A 19,142-nucleotide genomic window follows, 5' to 3' on the forward strand; every position below is an offset into this window, starting at 1 on the left:
CAGCTGCGGTTTGCATCCTGGCTACAAAATCCGCAAATGGTTCTGTGGGGCCTTGGTGTATATTGCTGAGTGAGGCCTGAGCCTCTCCCTTTCCTGTTAGCTTTTTCCAGGCACCCACAAAACAGCGGAAGATCTGGGCGTAGACCTCTTGTGGGAAACCCGTTTGGTTCTGGGCATGGGCGCCTCTCCCCAACAGCATGTCAGCATTCCACCCGCCACGTCTCCCCGCCGCATTCCTTGCGGCCTGCTCTTCAGCTAGCTCCTCAAACCATGCTTTCCAATCTATGAATCGGCCTGACGGCAAGCAAGCACGGGCTAGCTGAAAAATATCTGCGGGTGTATGATTTAGAGCAGAGAGGTTCTCGATCATGTTCAAGGTATAAGGGGCATTGGGGCCATACTGATGGACGGCCTGCCTCAATTCCCTCAATAGTTTGTAATCATATGATTCGTGCTGATTGCCACCTTGGGGATTGATAATAACCGGGTACATTTCTGAGACTGGCTGCGGCTCAAGTGGCTGGTAGCCACCCAGCATGCCAAAAGGTCTAAATGTTGTGAAAGGGTTCCATCTCCAGAAATGTCTCCCACCACTACCTAATGGCAAAGGGTCCTGAGGGCCTGTGTACTCGGGCGGGGGGTACGGCAAAGGTTGCCCCTCCCCTGACCGGCCCATCGGGGTTTCCGGGTCTGGCAGCAAAGGATAATTACATTTACTGGGCATGGCCACTAGAGGGAGCTCTCGGCGAGGTCCTTTGGTGGGACCGCCCAAGGCGTCAGTTGGGAGCTGGGGTGTCCCTGGGGGTGCAGCGGTAGACATTGGCGGGGCGGAAGGCCGCACGGGTGTGGCGGGAGGCTCCTCCCACTCAATTAGCGGGGATGCTTCCGCCTCCTCGTCAGTATCGCTATCTGACTCTGAGTCAGAGTCACTGGACTCCGGCGGTTTGCCCTTATAGGAGCCGTCCGCTGACGAAACTGACTGGGTTTCTTGGAGCGCGCACCGTGCTTCTTGCAAGGCAGAGGACGGGCTTAGGCCGGCAGCCGATTCTAGTTCAAGGACCGCACGGACGGTCTCCCATATGGGTACTAGAATCGGGTCCATACACACGCCCGTCTGGCGCGCTCGGTCTATGTCGCGACCGAGCTTCATCCAAGAGGGTAGGCTAAGGCTGCCGGTGCAGGCAAACCAAGGGGCAAAAGTATCAACATCATCAAGAAAACGCTGAAGGGAGCTTTTCCTGACCGAGATACCCCGTTGTTTCAAAAGGTTCTTTAAGGGAGCTAAGAGAGGTGAACTTCCGGACTGCCCCATGATTGCAGTCGGCACTATACTTCAGTCACTCGGAGAGCTCTTCCGAGTCCCCCGGGGTCACCTGAAAACCCACGGGCCCTAACTATCATGTAATAAGACGCACTCACCTTCTCGCGTTGATCAGGCGCGGGAAGTCCGCCGTAAGCTCGATGCGCAGCGCTGCTCTCCTCACAGAGGGACCGTCGAGAGCGAGGCAGGAGGAGGAGCGTTCCCCGTACGGGCCACCACTTGTCCGGCGCCGCCCCGCTCGACCCCTGTTCCCCGGCCGGCGAGGGGAGAAACAAGGGATGAGAGAGAGAGAGAGATGCAGACCACGCAAACTGACCTGGCTGGAAGTCACGACTCGAGCCACACGGCGGTTGCGAGAGCAAGTCTTTTACTGAAGCTAGATAAGCATTCTCTGTTACAGGTTTCCACGCGGGGCAGAGTGCCTCGCGGGAGAGCAGCCTCGATGTGGCCGTCAGGTATGGCTCCTAGTGGGCTGTCTCTCCGAGGTTCGCTTGGGCAAACTCTTAAGTACTCTACTCATAACCAATGATCTAGCGCCGCGCATATGCACTCAATTGGCAGATAGGAATAGTGAGTGTGCACGTCATAAGCGGAAGCAGGATATGGGCGCCATCTTGGCTCATTCGATGGACGGGGGGACTTTGGAGCAGGTTTACAGCGCATGCGCTATGCCCGTCCCGGGAGACGGCTCTCCACAGTGTCTAGGCGTCTGGTTTCCTTGATTAGTTTATTTTAAAGGTCATTTTCACTCTTTTCCATAGATTTTTCTTGTTGGTTGGCTTTGTTCTTTATCTGTTCTTTGACATTCAGTACAACTTATTTGCAACCTCTAGCATAGCTTCCGTTTAACCGATCTGAACTTTTCAGCTCTTGTTATTCTGGTTCTTTGCCTCTGTCAGCACTGACAATTGAGAATGCCTGAGAATTTCTCTAATGAACTACTTAGAATAGTTTAAAAAAAGAGAAAGAGTAAAAGAAATCCCCTTTTCAGAACCATTCCCCAGCCCCGAAGGTTCACCAGGCAATAGCCAGAGTTGTTACCCAGTTCAAGGTACCCCTTTTCTTGGAGCACAGCCCTTTTCCAGTGTTCTGAGGTCAGTTGAGTCCAGATTTTACTTATTATTTGTTTGTTTGTCTGTTTATTTATTTATTTATTTAGTTATTTTTTTCCATGTGCCCTGTCTCCTCTCTGCCAGGAGAGAACTCAGGGTTCCTTTCCTACTTGCTTCAGGTTTATCTGTGCTTGTAGCTTGTATTTAGTAGTCCAAATCTGTTAATTAAAACCACAGTTGGAGGTTGTTTGAGCTACCTTCCATTGCTTCTACTAGAGACTGCTGCTTTTTCCCATAGGGGAGTGGTCCAACTCAGCTTGCTATGTCGGTGGGGGAGGGGCATCATCTCTGCAGTTTGGGAGCTTTACTTACAGTTCTATGCTGTGATTTTGGTTCTTCCACCCGTTCCATACTGGTGTCTGATGTGTGTCTGGTCACAGATGTCCCCCAAACAGTTGTTCCATACAATTCCTGGCTATTTACTAGCTGCTCTAGAGGATTAAGTAAGTTCCACAACTCCCTATGCCATTATCTTGCCCCACCCTCCCTTTGGACTTCAATAGCCTCTTGAGGCTAGGAAGCCAAGCTAAGAACTCAACACTGAATTTCACAGGCAGTGTACCTATCAATTCAAGTGAATTTCTCTTTCTAAGGACCCCAGAGTATCATGGTTTCTCTGCTTGCCAGAAAGTAACCTTTATTGACCTATAAGGCTGGGACCCCTGGAGCCAGGTACCAGGCTGGTTTTCCCAAGAGGGTTTGCAAGCATTGGCTCCATAGAGTCAACCTTAATTCCTTAAAAGTGTTTAGTCAAATCTGATTACATGAGCATTATTCTCAAACATGACAGTCCAGTTAAAGCCTTGGTTATATAACCAGTCTCTCCAATTATTACCTGTTAACAGGAAGGACAGATTCTCACTAAACCTACGTGAATCACTATTTTGCCATGTAGAATGTTCTATATGGCAGAGTACAGGCAGGGTGAAAAAGATGAATGTTCTGTGAATTATAGACAGCTTAAGGGAAAAGAGTGAGGTGTTCTTATCTAGAAAATAGAAAACTGAAACATCAGCAATAATTCAAGCAAAACTATAATCATTCGTTATGTGTTCATTCACTCCTAGGTAATTCATCCTTCTGTTAGCAATCTCATGAACCCATTGACTTCTTCACTAGAATTCTGGATCTTGACTCACAGCCTGTGCCCCAGAGAACTTGGCATATTATTTTCCCTGAGTCTCTAAGAAAGTCCTTTTTGTTGAAGATAAATCTCAGTGGCTTGTAACTGACTGCCAGTGTTTTCAGGGAAGCATTAGAATGAAAATTGACTGTAGCTGACAAAAGACTTAAGACAATGTGGTTAATTTATTACTATTTTACAAAAGTGAAATTTCTGATGAAATTTCATTACAAAAGTAATACAATTGAGAAGGAATTTTTTTCCTGTGACATATAACATTTTTTAGGACTAACTGAAATTATGACCAGTAACGCTATATATATGTACTGTTGTCTAATAACAGGCAGATCAGTACTAGGACATTTCATGGACCGTGAGGATATTGACAAATCTCTAGGAACTTTATACAATTTCTGAAATGTTTGTATTAATAGCATTTTACCCATGCACATGTAACCAACAGAAAGTTAGAAAATCCTATTTAATTTGACAACACCTCCTGTGCAACTCATAACATATCAAATAAATCTAATTATTTTTAGCACCTCTCTTTCTACATGGGGAAAGAACAAATCCTTTGTGATTTTCCAGGGAACCACTGGAAAATCTCAAAGATAGTTTGAGATCAATAAAATGCCATGTAGGGTTTGATTTTGGGAAGGTAATATGTCAAAATCTGTCAACTTTGCATATTTTGTTCAATAGGAAAATGGGTCACTGTAAAACAATCTTTGGTTCCTCATTTAACTAAGTGACAATAAAAGATTTCGCAAGTGAATAGGAGTTAAAGTTACTGTAAAAAAAAACCCAACAACTTAGTCCTTTTAAGAGTGAGACTTGTTCTCTAAAATAAAGGATTGTAATGTAAATATAAATATCAATAAGGACATATTCTGATAAGACATAGAATCTTTGCCTTCTAGACAGATTATTCAAAAGGTTAAGAAAAATATTTTATAACTTTTCACTAAAAGCAGACCAATAATCCAAGAAAACTTTGTTATTTTAACAGAGAGAAAACCAAATTTTAATTTTGCATGAAGATACTGTCTGATAAGAAAACCCTTAAAATTTTTATAATCCTATCAAATCTTAGACATTCTTGACCAGGACAAATAAAATTCCTTTTCTGCAAACATTCTATAACTTTCTATATCCTTTCAGGTTTTGTCCTACAAATTCCTGTTTCTCATTCTGTAGCAACCAGTCATTTTACTTTAGGACAAAACTATGTTCTTTTTTCTTAACAAAGCACATCCTGCATATCTTACGTACTTATGTTACCAAAAAGATCTTGGAGACTGTTTTTAAGCTGACAGCCTACAAAAAACAATTATTGGATGAAATTTGTCAGAATAATAACCCAATTTGGTTAAACACTAATTTATATTTTTCATCACCTTAAAGTTCTAGTAGATATATTGCTAGCTTATTTTATCAGTAAAGCTGTATAAATTTAGGGAAAACATACCTAAGTAGCATAAAATTAGGCTTGTCTTATATTTATGAGAAGGCATAGCTGTTTTTATTTAACTTTTTTAATTAGTCCTGTTTATCAAAGGTTTATCTGTATTATGTGAACTTGAAATTTTTTCAAACATTTGGTTTTAGTTCTAAGAATACTCTTTTTTCATTGGAAGTATTAGAAGTTTGGTTTTCTTAATTTTGAGGACTCTAGAATATTAATTTATGTATAAGGACTCATTTTTCTTTAAGCTAATTTGAGTAGAGCTCTTTTTAGTAGTTTTATAAATTAATTTGGCAATACCATCTGGAGGTAAGAAAATATCATCCACCAGACATACAGAAAGACACAAATAGAGAGTGTATAGCTTCAATTTAAAATTTTTCATCCATGAGTCAGTCATAAAAACACAGAAAACAGCAAAATACACATCTCACTAGATTATGTAAGCTATTTTAGAGTCTTGCAATTCTTAGAAGATGCTGGGTACCAATTAAAATAAGCATCCCATTTGACCTAATCTGGGAGCTCTTTTCCTTTGAGTAACCTCTGAGATGAGTAAATTTTTCTAATTGGAATGTCCTCATAATGGCCATTGCAACTCTAGGTTGTCTTTGGTGAGATTTTGCTGTTTGGTTAGATGGGCACAACTCCTGGCCCCGTAATTTTTGAACTTGTAATATGCCAGGTTGTCAGAGGATGGGGAATCAAAGTTTTTAGAGTTTGAGGATCCCATCTATACCATTTCAATTCTTTCCTTATGCATAGGAAGCAGTAGCAAAAATGAAACTGCAAACTGAACCAAAGGCTAGGGACCCAAACTCAAAATTTGAGCCTTCTTGTCAATAAAATTGACCTGCTAACTTGGACAAAGCACTTTTTACCTTGTGCACAAGACAAATCTTCTTACCTTGTGTGCAGGATGAAAAACTAGCAGTGGCTAAAATGAAACTCTGGACGGTACCTAAAGTACAGTCCACAGTACTCAACTTGGGCTCAATATTTGCACCTCCTGGTCAACAAGATTGACTCACTAAGTAAGCTATGGCTAGTGAGATCAGAGAGCTTGAACACAGAGAGAGTGGAGCTTGAAATCTGAAACGAACTCACCCACGAACAACTCTTAGAGATTGCAAGAGGATGGAGAAACAAAGGGTATCTTGTTTCCAGAGCCATCAGCAGTTGCCTGTGGATTCCATCCTCATCACCAAAACTAATAAAAGAAAATCATTTCATGTAATTTAAGATATCACAGCTTTGTTGAGCAATTCATGAATCCAGCTGCACCCCATTCAAGAAGTAGAAGGGAGCTCCACTGAGGGAGTGAAAAGGCGAGGCTCACACAGGGTAAACAGGGAGGCAAGTGAGGAAATGTTCTGATTGGCTGACATTAAGTTTCCATTTTACATGGTGGGGGAGAGTCTTACAGAGAGGGGAGTATGGTATGCTTGTCATTCTGATAAGCTCTCTCTACCTGACTGGAACTAGTTTTATCACCAGGAGTTGCTTATTGTCGATCCTGTAGGGTGTATGGGTGTATCTCATTTTCTTGGAAAACACCTGCAGGTCCATTGTTTTTGTTCTCTAGAAAAGTCCTTCTTGGAAAGGGGCCTTCTTCTGGCAATGCCCAATGAAGACGGCCATTTTATTTTACTTAACATTTGGTTATTAAAAAATTCATTTTCTAGTAGAGGATGAAGTGGGGCTGATTTGTCCTGAATTTTGCCAGTAATTCTGAGTTGAAAATTATGCACATCTAAGTGTTAAGTTGCATCTCCCTCCCCCTTCCCTGAATTTTATCTCAACAAATGAGAAGAAAAGGAAATAATAGCAAGTGTGAATATCTCAAACAAACAATAGCATGATTATCATCATTCTTTGCAGTCCACCTGCTACTCCTTCACATCAGCCTGCTTCTGAAAGGCATACTGCCTCTGCAGGCTCAAAGGCACCGCCAGGGAAGGGGCATGAGCAGTCAGTGACTACTTAAACTGGTGTTAATTCTCACACTTACATTAAAAAAAAATTAGCCTAATTCAGAATCTCCTCAGGATCTCTACTTCTTTTCTTCTTGAAGAACCCCTTTTTGAATGCTAATAGAAAAATCTGTCTTTAAAGTGTTATAAAGGATAAAACATCATTTTAATAGATTATTATACTAGCTCTATTTTTCCTATATTCATTGTAATTCTACATTGAAAGAGAGTCATTCACATATGTGGCCAAGTGCATCGGAATTCTTCTCCCCACTGAAGTTGAAAACAAAGCTTTAGGATTTGGGGGAAAAGATGGTGGCATAGAGAGGAGAGGCAGCTAGTTAGTCCCCCTGGAAAAACTAATAAACAACCAGGAACAACTAATAAATAATCTGGAATTACTGCTGGGGGACAAATGTGACTGTCCACACATCATATACCAACCTGGATTGGGAGGAATGCCTGAGATCGCAGCATAAAAACTGCAAGTAAAAACTGCAGACCTGTGCTGAGATCCTCTCTCCCATGGAAGCCCGAACTGCAAAGCCTCATGGTGCTAGAGAGTAACTCTCTCTGAACAAGTGAATATACCTCAGTCCAGCTCCAGCTGGGGTTTTGATTAACAAATGTGGACTGCTCAATACAAGCTATGAATCCCCAACAAGCAGACAGAGGCTTTTGGTGACAACTGACCTTGGAGAGCTAAAGGACCTCTCTTTGAGGGAGGGGGAGCCCAGAGGACCAAGTGCTATCTCTGGCCAATGGGTGAAATTGAGGGTGGCTGCAGACTTTCACTGAAGGGGGGTTTCTGTCCCTTTTTCGGCTCAGCAGAGACAGCCTCAGCCATTTTCAGTTCCCAGTGCTCTGACCCAGACAGCGGTGGGGTCAGCAGAGACAGACTATTCAAATGTAAATGGTATCTCCCCGGGGGGTGTACCTTTCCTAAGAGGAGAGAGGTGGTGCCAAGCTCTACTACTCACCTTCCATTCAGAACCAGACCCAGAGCCTAGGGGAAAACAGCCATGGGCCACACCTCCTTACACCAGTCTGGAGCTACGGGCTGACAGGTGCCACATGGTGGGCATAAAAGCACAGTGGCTTGAGACCTCTCAGGGTGTATCAGTCTTTTAAGACACCCTCAGGGAAACCAGATACTATTGCCTCCTTCCAGGACCTGAGCCCATTCTGGTCTGGGACAACCTGATTGGGGTAACCAAGGAAACCAGATGCTTAGACAACAGAAAACTACAACCCACACTAAGAAAAACAAAGTGATGGCCCAGTCAAAAGAGCAAACTTACATTTCACCTGAAATACAGGAATTGAAACAACTAATGCTAAAACAATTAAAAAAGTTTTGGGAAGATATGGTAAAAGAGATGAAGTGTATAATGAAAACACTGGTTGGACATAAGGTAGAAATCGAAAGTTTGAAAAAACAACTGGCAGAATCTATGAAAATGAAAGGCACAACTCAAGAGATGAAAGAAACAATGAAGATATGCAATAGTCGATCTCAAGAGGCAGAAGAAAACACTCAGGAACTGGAGAGCAAGACACCTGAAAGCCTACACACAAAAGAACAGATAGAGAAAAGAATGGAAAAATATGAGCAATGTCTCCGGGAATTGAATGACAACACGAAACACAGGAAGGTATGAGTCATGGGTGTCCCAAAAGGAAAAGAGGAGGGAAAAGGAGCAGAAGCAATAATTGAGGAAATTCAATGAAAATTTCCCATCTGTTATGAAAGACGTGAAAGTACAGATCCAAGAAGTGCAGCGTACCCCAAACAGAATAGATCTAAATAGACCTATGCCAAGATGCTTAATAATCAGATTGTCAGATGTCAAAGACAAAGAGAGAAACATGAGAGCAGCAAGAGAAAAGTGATCCAACACATACTAAGGAAGCTTCATAAACCTATATGCAGATTTCTTGATAGAAACCATGGAGGCAAGAAGAAAGTGGTGTGATATATTTGAGATACTGAAAGAGAAAAACCATCAACCGAGAATCCTATATCTGGCAAAACTATCCTTCAATTATGAGGGAGAGCTTAAAATATTCTCTGACAAACAGACAATGACAGAGTTTGTGAACAAGATACCTGCTCTACAGGAAACACTAAAGGGCGCACTACAGGCAGAAAGGAATAGACAGGAGTGAGAGGTTTGGTAAACAATTTTGGGAGATAGAAGCACAGCAATGTAAGTTCACTGAACAAAGATGACTGTGAGTATGGTTGAAAGAGGAAGGTTAGGATGTGGGACACCAGAAGGAAAGAGGAAAGATAAAGACTGGGACTGTATAACTCAGTGAAACTTAGGGTGCTCAATGATTGTGATAAAAGGTACAAATAAATTTTTACATGAGGAACAAGAAATGAATGTCAGCATTGCAAGGTGTTAAAAATAGGGTGGGATTAGGGGAAAATACAATCAATGCAAACTAGAGGCTATAAGTAACAGAAACATTGTATTATGCTTCCTTCAATGTAACAAAGGCAATGTACCAAAGATAAATGCATATGGGGCGGGGCATAGGTGAGGGGTATGGGACTCTTGGCATTGGCGGTATTGTCTGACTCTTTATTCTACTTTAGTTTAATGCTATCTTTTCTTTTGTTTCTTCCTAGCTGTCATGTTTTCTTTTTTCCCTCTTTCTTTTTTCTTTTTCTTTTGTCTCTCTACCTTCTTTGACTCTTCCTCCTTTGTGGAAGAAATGGAGATGTCCTTATGTAGATAGTGGTGATGGTGATGAATACATAAATACATGACTATACAGGGAACCATCAGTTATTTACTTAGGATGGAATGTATGGTGTGTGAACAAAACTGTCTTAAAAAATGGGTTGATAAAGATATCTTCAGGGCACTATATTGAGTGAAATAAGACAGACACATAAGGACAAATATTGCAGGGTCTCACTGATATGAACTAATTATACTATGTAAAATACTAGACATGAAATATAAGTTACCAGGATATTAAATGAGGCTAAAGAATGGGGAGCAGTTGCTTATTATGAGAAGAATCTTCAACTAAGGTGAACTTGAAACGTTTAGAAATAGATAGAGGTGATGGTAGCACATTGTGACAATGACTAGCATTGCTGAATGGTGTGTGAAGGTGGTGGAAAGGGTAAGCTCAGAGTCACGTATGTCACCAAAAGGAAAATTGGAGGTTAAAAGATGGGAATGTATAAAATAGTGAATCTTGTGGTGGACAATGTCAGTGATTAACTGTACAAATATTAGAAATCTCTCTCATGAATAAGAACAAATGTATGACACTATAACAAGAAGGTAATGATAGAGGGGCATATAGAAAAAAATATACCTATTGGAAACTATATACTACAGGTAATTGTATTTCAACATTCTTTCATCAACAGTAATAAATGTACTATACCAAAACTATGTATCAATAATGGAGGGGGAGGTGGTTAGGGGTATGGTAGGATTTGAGTTTCCTTTTTCTGTGTTTATTTCTTTTCTGGAGTAATGAAAGTGTTCTAAAATTAGAAAAAAAATTAATTTTGGTGATGGATGCACAGTTATATGATGGTACCATGGGCAATTGATTGCATGCTTTGGATCATTGGATAATTGTATGGTATGTCAACAATCTCAATGAAAAATAAACAAACAAACAAAAAAACCCCACAGAGTTATAAGCCAATAACTCTGATAGGAAATGGATTAGGAAAAGATAGCTCTACTTCTGGATTTCTCATTTTTGGATTATATTTAAAGCATTCTTGAGCTGTACATGTTAGAATATGTTATTCATGTAGTTTCTTGCTTTTTTTACACTTTTTATTTTTTCAAATCAGCAATTTCTTTGTTTTTTATATGTTCATTTAAAAATAACCCAGAAAAACATAGCACAAAAATAAAAATAACTCTAATCTTTCAGAGCTATTCTTCCAGAATTTTCTGCTTCTATTTACATATATGTAATTTATTTTAAAAATGGGATCATACTACCCTATTTTAATCTGCTTTTTTAAATGTAAAAATATAATGTAAATATCTTTTCATCTTATTACATATAAATTGACATCATTTTAGTAGCTGCGAAATATTCAATAGTCATCTTTTATGGACATTTATGTTGCCTTAAACTTTTACTGTAAAGAAAAGAAGTGAACATCTTAGTTATATTTGTGAACCTGTGTGATAGATTCCTAGTGGTGTTTTCTGGTTTGCTAAAGCTGCCAGAGTACAAAATACCAGGAACAGTTTGGCTTTTTCAATGGAGATTTATTAGGTTGCAAATTTACAATTCTATAGTCATGAAAATGTCCAAATTAAGGCATCAAGAGGGAAACACCTTGACTCTGAAGGAAGGCTGATGTCATCTCAGGTCTGCTGGCCCTTCTCTCCAAAATGTCTCTGCCTTCTACCCTCTCATAAAGGACTGCAGTAAAGACAATTAAGACCCACCTTGAATGGGTGGAGTCATATCTCCATGTGGGTGGTCCCACCCACAGTGGGTCTCCCCCCAGAAGAGTGGATTAAAAGAACATAGTCTTTTATGGGGTACATAACAGATTCAAACCAGCACATGGTGGAATGTTCAAAAGATTTGGACATAATAAAGGTAAAAGATTTTGATACGTACTTGCTGAATGGCCTTCAAGAAAGGCTCTACTAGTTAATGCTGTCACATCAGCATATGGAACTACCTGTTGCACACCCCCTTCACACTTCTCAGGATTAGACTTTTAAATTTTTGCCACTTGATAATCTCATTGTTGTAATCTCATCGTTGATAACATTTGCATACATTTGTTTAAATTGTTAATCTTGAAATTGAATATTTCTTGACATATTTTTGGCCTGTTGTATTTTCTTTAAGAATGCTTTCTGTATTTTCTTTAAGAATGCTTTTGCCATTTTTCTGCTGGGATGGCGAGCTTTCTCTTGTTTCACAAAAGCCATGGATATGGTTTTTTTCATTTTCTTTTTCTTTTTTTGAATAAAGATAAATATTGTACGACATAGAAAAGCTCTATCTGTGAGTCAGGAAACCAGGGTTTGCTTGGGGGGTTTTCTTCTGATTAGTCCATGTCTCTGGGCACATCGCCTCTCTGGCTTTTGTTTTGTGTATCTGTATAACAAGGGGTTGTATTTGATAAGGTTCATTTCAGTTCTTCTCATTTAGAGTTGACACATTCTCCCCCAACTGGTAGCGTCTGTGGGATTTTGAACACTGAAGACTTAATTTCAGTGTAGCTGTGAAACGTTACTGCCCCCACTTTCGTTTGAAAGGTTTTGTAGTTTATGTTTAAAGAAAGCCTATGATGTGGGCCATTTTTAAGGAAACTTAATGAAGGGCATAAGCCACACAGATGTTTTAACCTGTTCTAACTGGTGATTTCCAGGCATTTGTAACAGAGGGCCGGCTGTGCATACATATGGATTGGTTTGTGAAGGGAGGGCAAGAATAGAGAGATCCCCTGCCAGGAAGGGTAGATAAAAAACACTTTAATCCACAACCCTGAAATTAGAGTAGGAGTTTGATAACACTTGCAACAGATATGCTGGGGCTGTTTGTTTATTTTTATGGCTCTTCTGTAAAATGGACTCTCCACTTTGAATAAGACTTAAAGCAAAAGTAGAAGGGATTGTGTTCTGTAGGCACATAATTATTCTACTGTGGAACAGAAGGTTAATAGTAATTACGGGATCAGTTCTGAGAGTTTTACTGAGTGAGGTTTGTGTACTTAAAAATATATGGAGATAAAGGCCACTTTCAAACCAAAACACTCTTACTAGAGAAATTCTGCCTTGCCCAGGCTCCCTACCAAGTGGTCCAAAGTTATCTGACATTCATGCCGTCTGTGTAAAGCATATGATGGAAAATCCTGGATTCAGCCTCTATTTGGCTTCCAAATAATTGAATTTACTCTGTAAATTGCCAGTTTCTGGCTAGAGGCTATGAGGCCAGTTTCTTGAGTGCTATAAAGAGATTGACTTCCAAGATTTGCAGTCGTGCCTGAGTGAAGCCCCTTGAACATCTGTAACTTCTCTTTACAGAGTCAGGAATGCTTGGGAGGTGCTTCCATTGCCCATAATATTTTTGCCAGACTTTTCGGAAAGGATAGCTTTTGTTTTCTCCTCCACTTTTATATACTGAAGTGTTTTCTCAAGAAGAAAATACTGACTTGTTTTAGATGCATCCATGTACCAGAAAAAGTGGACATGGGGATTCGTTCTACTTTTATGTGGGAGACAAAAGCTACCTGCACACAGTAGGGTAGCTTCCTGCCAATGCACTTCTTGTAAAGAAACAGTGATGTTTGTCCTGATCCCCATTCCGGGCAGAGGAGCTGTCTGCCTGCTGATCTTAGCATTAGAGTTGGATGCACCAGGCTACATTTATGCCATACACTGACATGCCACACTTAACTTGTGAGAAAAAGGATTCTAAATTTTGGAGGATTCTAAATTTTCATTTAGAGTAAGATATTGCCCTTCAGCAGAGTGACTCATGGAACAGTTTCTATGAAACAGGGTCATATTTTTTAGTTAAAATTGTACTAAAAAAGAACCAATAAAGCAACTTCAATTTTTTGTTAGTGAGATTAACATATTGAAATTAGAAATTCTGTTCAGTTGATACTTTAAAATGACTAATGGAAATACATTTGACAGGCTTTAGTTGGATGTAAATAAGAAGAATAGGCCCTCCTCTCTTATAAAAGACTAAAGCACGATTTTGTAATTTAATCTTTCTTTTATATTCAAATAACCTTATATTGGGAAAGGTATTGTTTTCCTTTACTTCATTCTAATATAAAGATACTATAACATTATAGAAGAATTTGGGAAAACAGATTAAAAAATCAACAATCTTATATTTTAATTTTTGCATAATCTCCAACTGTTTTTCATATCATTTATATTTCTTGCACACTTGCTATGATGGAGTACAGGAACTTCTCAAAGTCTATTTTTTTAACTTAAAAAATGTGATTACTGACTTGATTGTGTTACTTATAGAAAAATGGACTTACATGTATTCATATTAACTGTGACTGAAAAAATGAGTAAAAGAAATTCTGCCTCTCCAAACATAACATTAATACTGTAATATTTATAACTTTCTCATTTATGCCAGTATTCCTATGTTTTTATCCACTTTTTATAAAGTGGGAAGTTGGAAATTTATAAAATTAAATATCAATATTACATTTGAGGATGCTATCCATAAAGCAAGAGTAAAAAATTAACTTTGTGGTATTTTTTTGTTTTTGTTTTTGTTTTTGCATCAGAGATGATTGTTGAACATCAGATTGAGACAGGACTATTGAAACCTGACCTTAAGGATAAGGTGACCTATACTTTGCTCAGGAAACACCGGCATCAAACCAAGAAATCCAACCTTCGCTCGTTGGCTGACATTGGGAAGACCGTCTCCAGTGCAAGTAGGCTGTTTACCAACCCTGATAATGGTAATGCAGGGGCAGGCTGGCTGCTGCTTTCTCTTACCCATTTCACTCACCTTTGCTTCATTTCTTGTCATCTTTTCTTTACCCTTACCTATCTTTCTTCCTTTCTTGAATTGATATGCCACAACCATTTCATAGTGACACTTTTTTTATCCATTGGGCAGGTTTTGCAGTCCTGCTAGAAAGACCTCAGCTACTGTTATTGTAGACTACAAAGACCACGGTGCCTTGCTTGCTTCATCTACATCTCTTCTGACTGACTGAGATGGTTTGGCAATAACTCTATGTCAGAGAAGCAACTGAATATTTCAGTTGTATCAGCATTAGGGAATATGCTTTCAACCTGGTGGCTTGTCAGAATTAGAAGAGGATAGTTGGATATGAATAAATGCTCTGAGGTCTCGTATCTTGAAGTGCTTGCTTGGTATTTGAGATGATGTCCAGTCTATAATTGATTATTTCATCAAAGTAAAGACTCAATATTATTGTTACCACTTAAAAAACAATTTTTTCTTTTGTTGTGTGATAATAATAGTCAGATGTGAGAATAATTATTCAGGATGGAATGTGAACCCCATTATATAGTGACAGGAAAGACACTGTATCCTCTTTATACTCTATTGCATTTACCGGAGTTTTCTATATAGTATTTATCTTCTGTATCATTGTCTCTGTTTCAAATAAATACCATGTTTGGATAAAATCTGAGAAGGAGAAGTCAGTTTCCATGAAGTATGGAGAATGAAGGCACAGAGAAAAAGAGTTCCTAAGCATTGGACAGTAAAACTATGTCTTTCCCTTCCCACTGAGCTAGTCATTTTTAGCTTCCAGAGAAATGGGTAGATAAGAGAGACAGCTGCACTGTCAGAATAACATAAAACCTGTTGTCGTGGAAGAGGTGGGCTAAATAAATTGTAATAAATTGAATTCCCACTCAGCAGCTCCATTTCTAGAAATTGGGTTTTCTGACTCAATGTTAAATTAATGTTTGGCTCAGAGAGAGCCTATTATTAGCAAACTTTCTTTGGTATATTTTGAACCATTCCATTGTTGTAGTTTATTGATTTTTAAAAAAAATTTTTAAATAGAATCAAATGAAAAGTTGTTTTATTGAGTGACATATATTGGTTTAACTGCCTTAAAATCTTTTTCTTTTTACTCTATTTAAAGCAAAACAGGTTCTAAGTAAATAATTAAAATGAAAAGTGCTCTTTATATATAAAAAAACACTCACAAAAGGAGAGAATCTAATTGAGAACATTTCTATTACAATTGGATGGTTCTCCCATTACCCTCAGTATTGCTATTGATGGGAAATGTTTTGGTTTTGTGTGTTTCCTTGTTTTTTTTTTTTTTAATTGTATTTTTGAAGTGAGAGTTGTTTAATGGTTGGAAAACATTTGTTATTACTGATGGCACAAATATTTCATTTTTAAAAAAGAACTCATGTTTTTGATATTACAGTAGTTAAAATTGAAGTCCCCCTTTTATATCTTATTTTATAATCTTTCTCATGTAAAATGAAATTCCATGATTTGGAGGGTTTTTGTGTTTGTTATTTTTTAAACATGGGGTTGGGTAGTAGTATAAAGCATTTAGAAAGTACATTGTTTTCAAATATTGCTTATATTTGCCAAGAGAAGAGGAATGAGTGTGGCAGAGTCAGAATGTCTTCCACTAGTATGGTGAGAGCTTCATTTTCATGGAGGTGCAGGCACAGTAGAAAGTAGGAACAGATGGGTCTTGGAGACAGTACCCTATGCTTTAGGAGAAAGTATTCGGATGTGGAACACAACCAATGAGTTGATATTGTTCAAGTCATTCAATCTTTTATCCTATCAGTAGATCTTTGTACTTTAGAGGAAAGTTGAAATTGTCTATGTCATTCCCTTTTCACATATGAAATGTTATATATGCAGGGCAGACAGGAAATAGGAAAAGGCAGGCAGCTTTTTTTTCCGGCTCTTCAGGTGAGATCAGCTTACACTCTGAAGCATGGAATATGATTAGGCCTTTTTAAACAAGTTATAATTGGCCTTTGTGTTACCTAACTCTTTTTTAAATATCTAGAGGCAAAATTTGGCCTGGAAGGATCCTAGAGCAGTGAATTTCAGGTGCCTCCAAGGTACATTATAAATTCTCAGATGGCACATTTTTGGTTTTCTAGAGGTGTTCTTAACTTGCAAGTTTATACATTTACTTTTCTATCTTAAGGCTTAATTACTTAACATTTTTAGCAACTGAGAAATGTTCGTAGAATAAATTTCTGAAATAGAGTTACAGAACTATTGCTACTATTTTAATAAGCCCAATTGGCTTCTTACATCTGTTGTAGCTGAAGCTAGATTCTAATATCACCGTGTAAATTCTAGATAAACTTATGTCACCTTAGCCTTCTGTCTTAGACTGGAAAATAGACTCACTGTCATTGCCAGAGTTAGTTATATGGCAACAATGTTATTCAAAGCTGAAATTTATGGAGATACTTTAGAGTTGAGAATTTTTTCATTGCCCATTGGTGTGATGGAACCAGCTCTTTCTTATTTGCAAAGGTCAGTTGTTAACAGGAATTTTGTGAGCTGTTAAGCACAGCTATTATTAAAAATTAAATTACGTTAACTTACACTTAAATAATTATATTAAAAACGAACATAGTAAATACTAGACTCATTTCTTTCTCCTTATTTTACTACATTTTACTATAATGTGCTCCTAAGGTTATTTACATCTGTTGTGCCTGAATGATAGAAATACTATTTAATAATGTGCTGCTGTGCATCTCTTTGCAGCTCCTTGTTGAGTGGAGCTTGAAATGGGCCATGGTGGTAGTAGTTACACAACAGAAATCAGCAAGTGCTACACATTAGGGCTTGACTTACTGTTTTGTCAGTTGTCTCTAGACTTAAAAAAGTGATGGAGAAAATATTACTAATGCAGATTAAATTTGAAAGTATACAGTGGCTGTAGCTGTTAACATGTGAATGGGATAAAAAATTGAGGAAATATTCTTCCCATATTTGGAAGCCATTTTCCAGTTCAGCAAAGGTGTTACACACATCTATGTTGAATGAGTTGTCTAACATAAGTTTGATTATTTCGCTTTCATCTTGCTAGTTAACATATATGAAAATATTAATCATCATTGATATTGGAACTACAGCAGATTGCAACCATCAGTTGACTCTTCATACAAGAGTTAGGCAAAAATCATCAAAAGCATTCTATGTGAATCAGTTGGCTACACAGAATTTACAATAAAGAGTATTGTTTATATTATTATTAGTTGTACATTTGTGTCCTATTCATCCTTTATATCAGTAAAATTGTTACATATGTGATTTCTTTTTCTGGAATGTTGGTTGTTGGACGTTTTCTAGCATACTTACTACCAGCTTACCATGTCTTTCTCCATAGCTAAAGATTAACTCTTTGCTTTTAGGGCCCTGGTGTGATTTGGGGTTCAAGATGGTTTAGTGTTTATAAAAAGAAATGAAAAACATTTTTATTTATAAAAAATCACAAAAGAATCAGGCTAGCTTCCAAGATGTTAATCATTATGCAATTGCCACTTGCCTGAGACTTCTGTGAATTCTGATGGGCATGTCTGCCAGGTATTAAATTTCAGCCAAGTGCTATAATTTCTCAACATATCAATCATGGCATTTCTATAGAGTTAGTGCTGCATGAAGAGATGAATGAAGTTTTAGTTTCCTCTAGTGTTGAATTTTCCTTCACCTATTCTTTCTTATTATTGTTTTAGGTAGAACCATATGAAATTGCTGATTTTTGTGGTAAATACAGTTGACTGTTAGCAATTTCATGTATCTCTATCTAAAACTTTAGTCTGAGATATTTAGATAATAGTTCTGTATTATTTTAGTTTACTGTGAAAGAATGACTTTTAATCCTAGAAACTTTGTTAGCATTTAAAAAATCAAGTAAGATGTATTTAGTTTGTTCTTTATTAGGAAGTAAAGTTTATACTTAAATTGATATTCATTTATTCAACAGATGTTTCAGATGTTTATGGTAAAGTTAAAAATCATAGTTTATAGGATGGTCTGGGTTTAAAAAAATAATTTACTATTTAAATGGACATTTTTGATATGCAGTGTCTTACTCTAACGCTTACAAAAGATGAATGAGACCTGACTTAAAGACCAAAACTCATAGAAGCCCGATTTGAGTATTGAGCCTTCACTACCTTGGTGGAAATTTGGGTAAAACCATCACCGTTTGCCCCTGTTCTTTTTTTGTCTTCTTCACTTTTTTTCCCCTAGACTATCATAAAAATAAGTTCCTGCACTCCATAGTCTAAAAGTGCAGATGCCTTTTATTAAGAAGTGACTTTGGTTATCTAATCTGACCCAGAATATGAATTTCATTTTCCCCCAATTCAACTTCATGATTCCGGTTTTTTTGTGTGTTTTTTTTTGTTTTAAATTTGTGTAAAGTTGTTTTTTTTTCTTTTAATTAAGAACTGACAAGGTAATTTTGTGCTCAGTTTTGACATCTGTAAAACAGAGACAATGAGAATTAAATGAAATAATATATGTAACATATTTAGAATGGTGACTGGCACATATAAATAACTCAACAAATACAGCTAAATTATTTGCAATATGTTTAAGAACAGTTAGGGAAGAAGAATCTCATCTAATAGGAGTGGTTTCTGGAATGATT

General features: G+C 38.1%; 1 protein-coding gene across 5 annotated transcripts in view; it reads left to right on the plus strand.

Moving 5' to 3' along the window:
* SLC4A4 (solute carrier family 4 member 4) overlaps positions 1-19,142 on the plus strand; it is a 442,709-nt gene that overhangs the window by 214,473 nt on the left and 209,094 nt on the right. For 3 of the 5 annotated variants that reach the window (XM_037829942.1, XM_037829943.1, XM_037829940.1), the window contains exon 6: positions 14,283-14,462. In XM_037829942.1, the coding sequence (XP_037685870.1) occupies positions 14,283-14,462 (180 nt within the window). The remainder of the gene's footprint in view (positions 1-14,282; positions 14,463-19,142) is intronic. The other 2 variants (XM_037829941.1, XM_037829944.1) reach the window with 1 other exon arrangement.

This window comes from Choloepus didactylus, chromosome 3 (assembly GCF_015220235.1).
Source record: "Choloepus didactylus isolate mChoDid1 chromosome 3, mChoDid1.pri, whole genome shotgun sequence".
Taxonomy (NCBI): domain Eukaryota; kingdom Metazoa; phylum Chordata; class Mammalia; order Pilosa; family Megalonychidae; genus Choloepus; species Choloepus didactylus.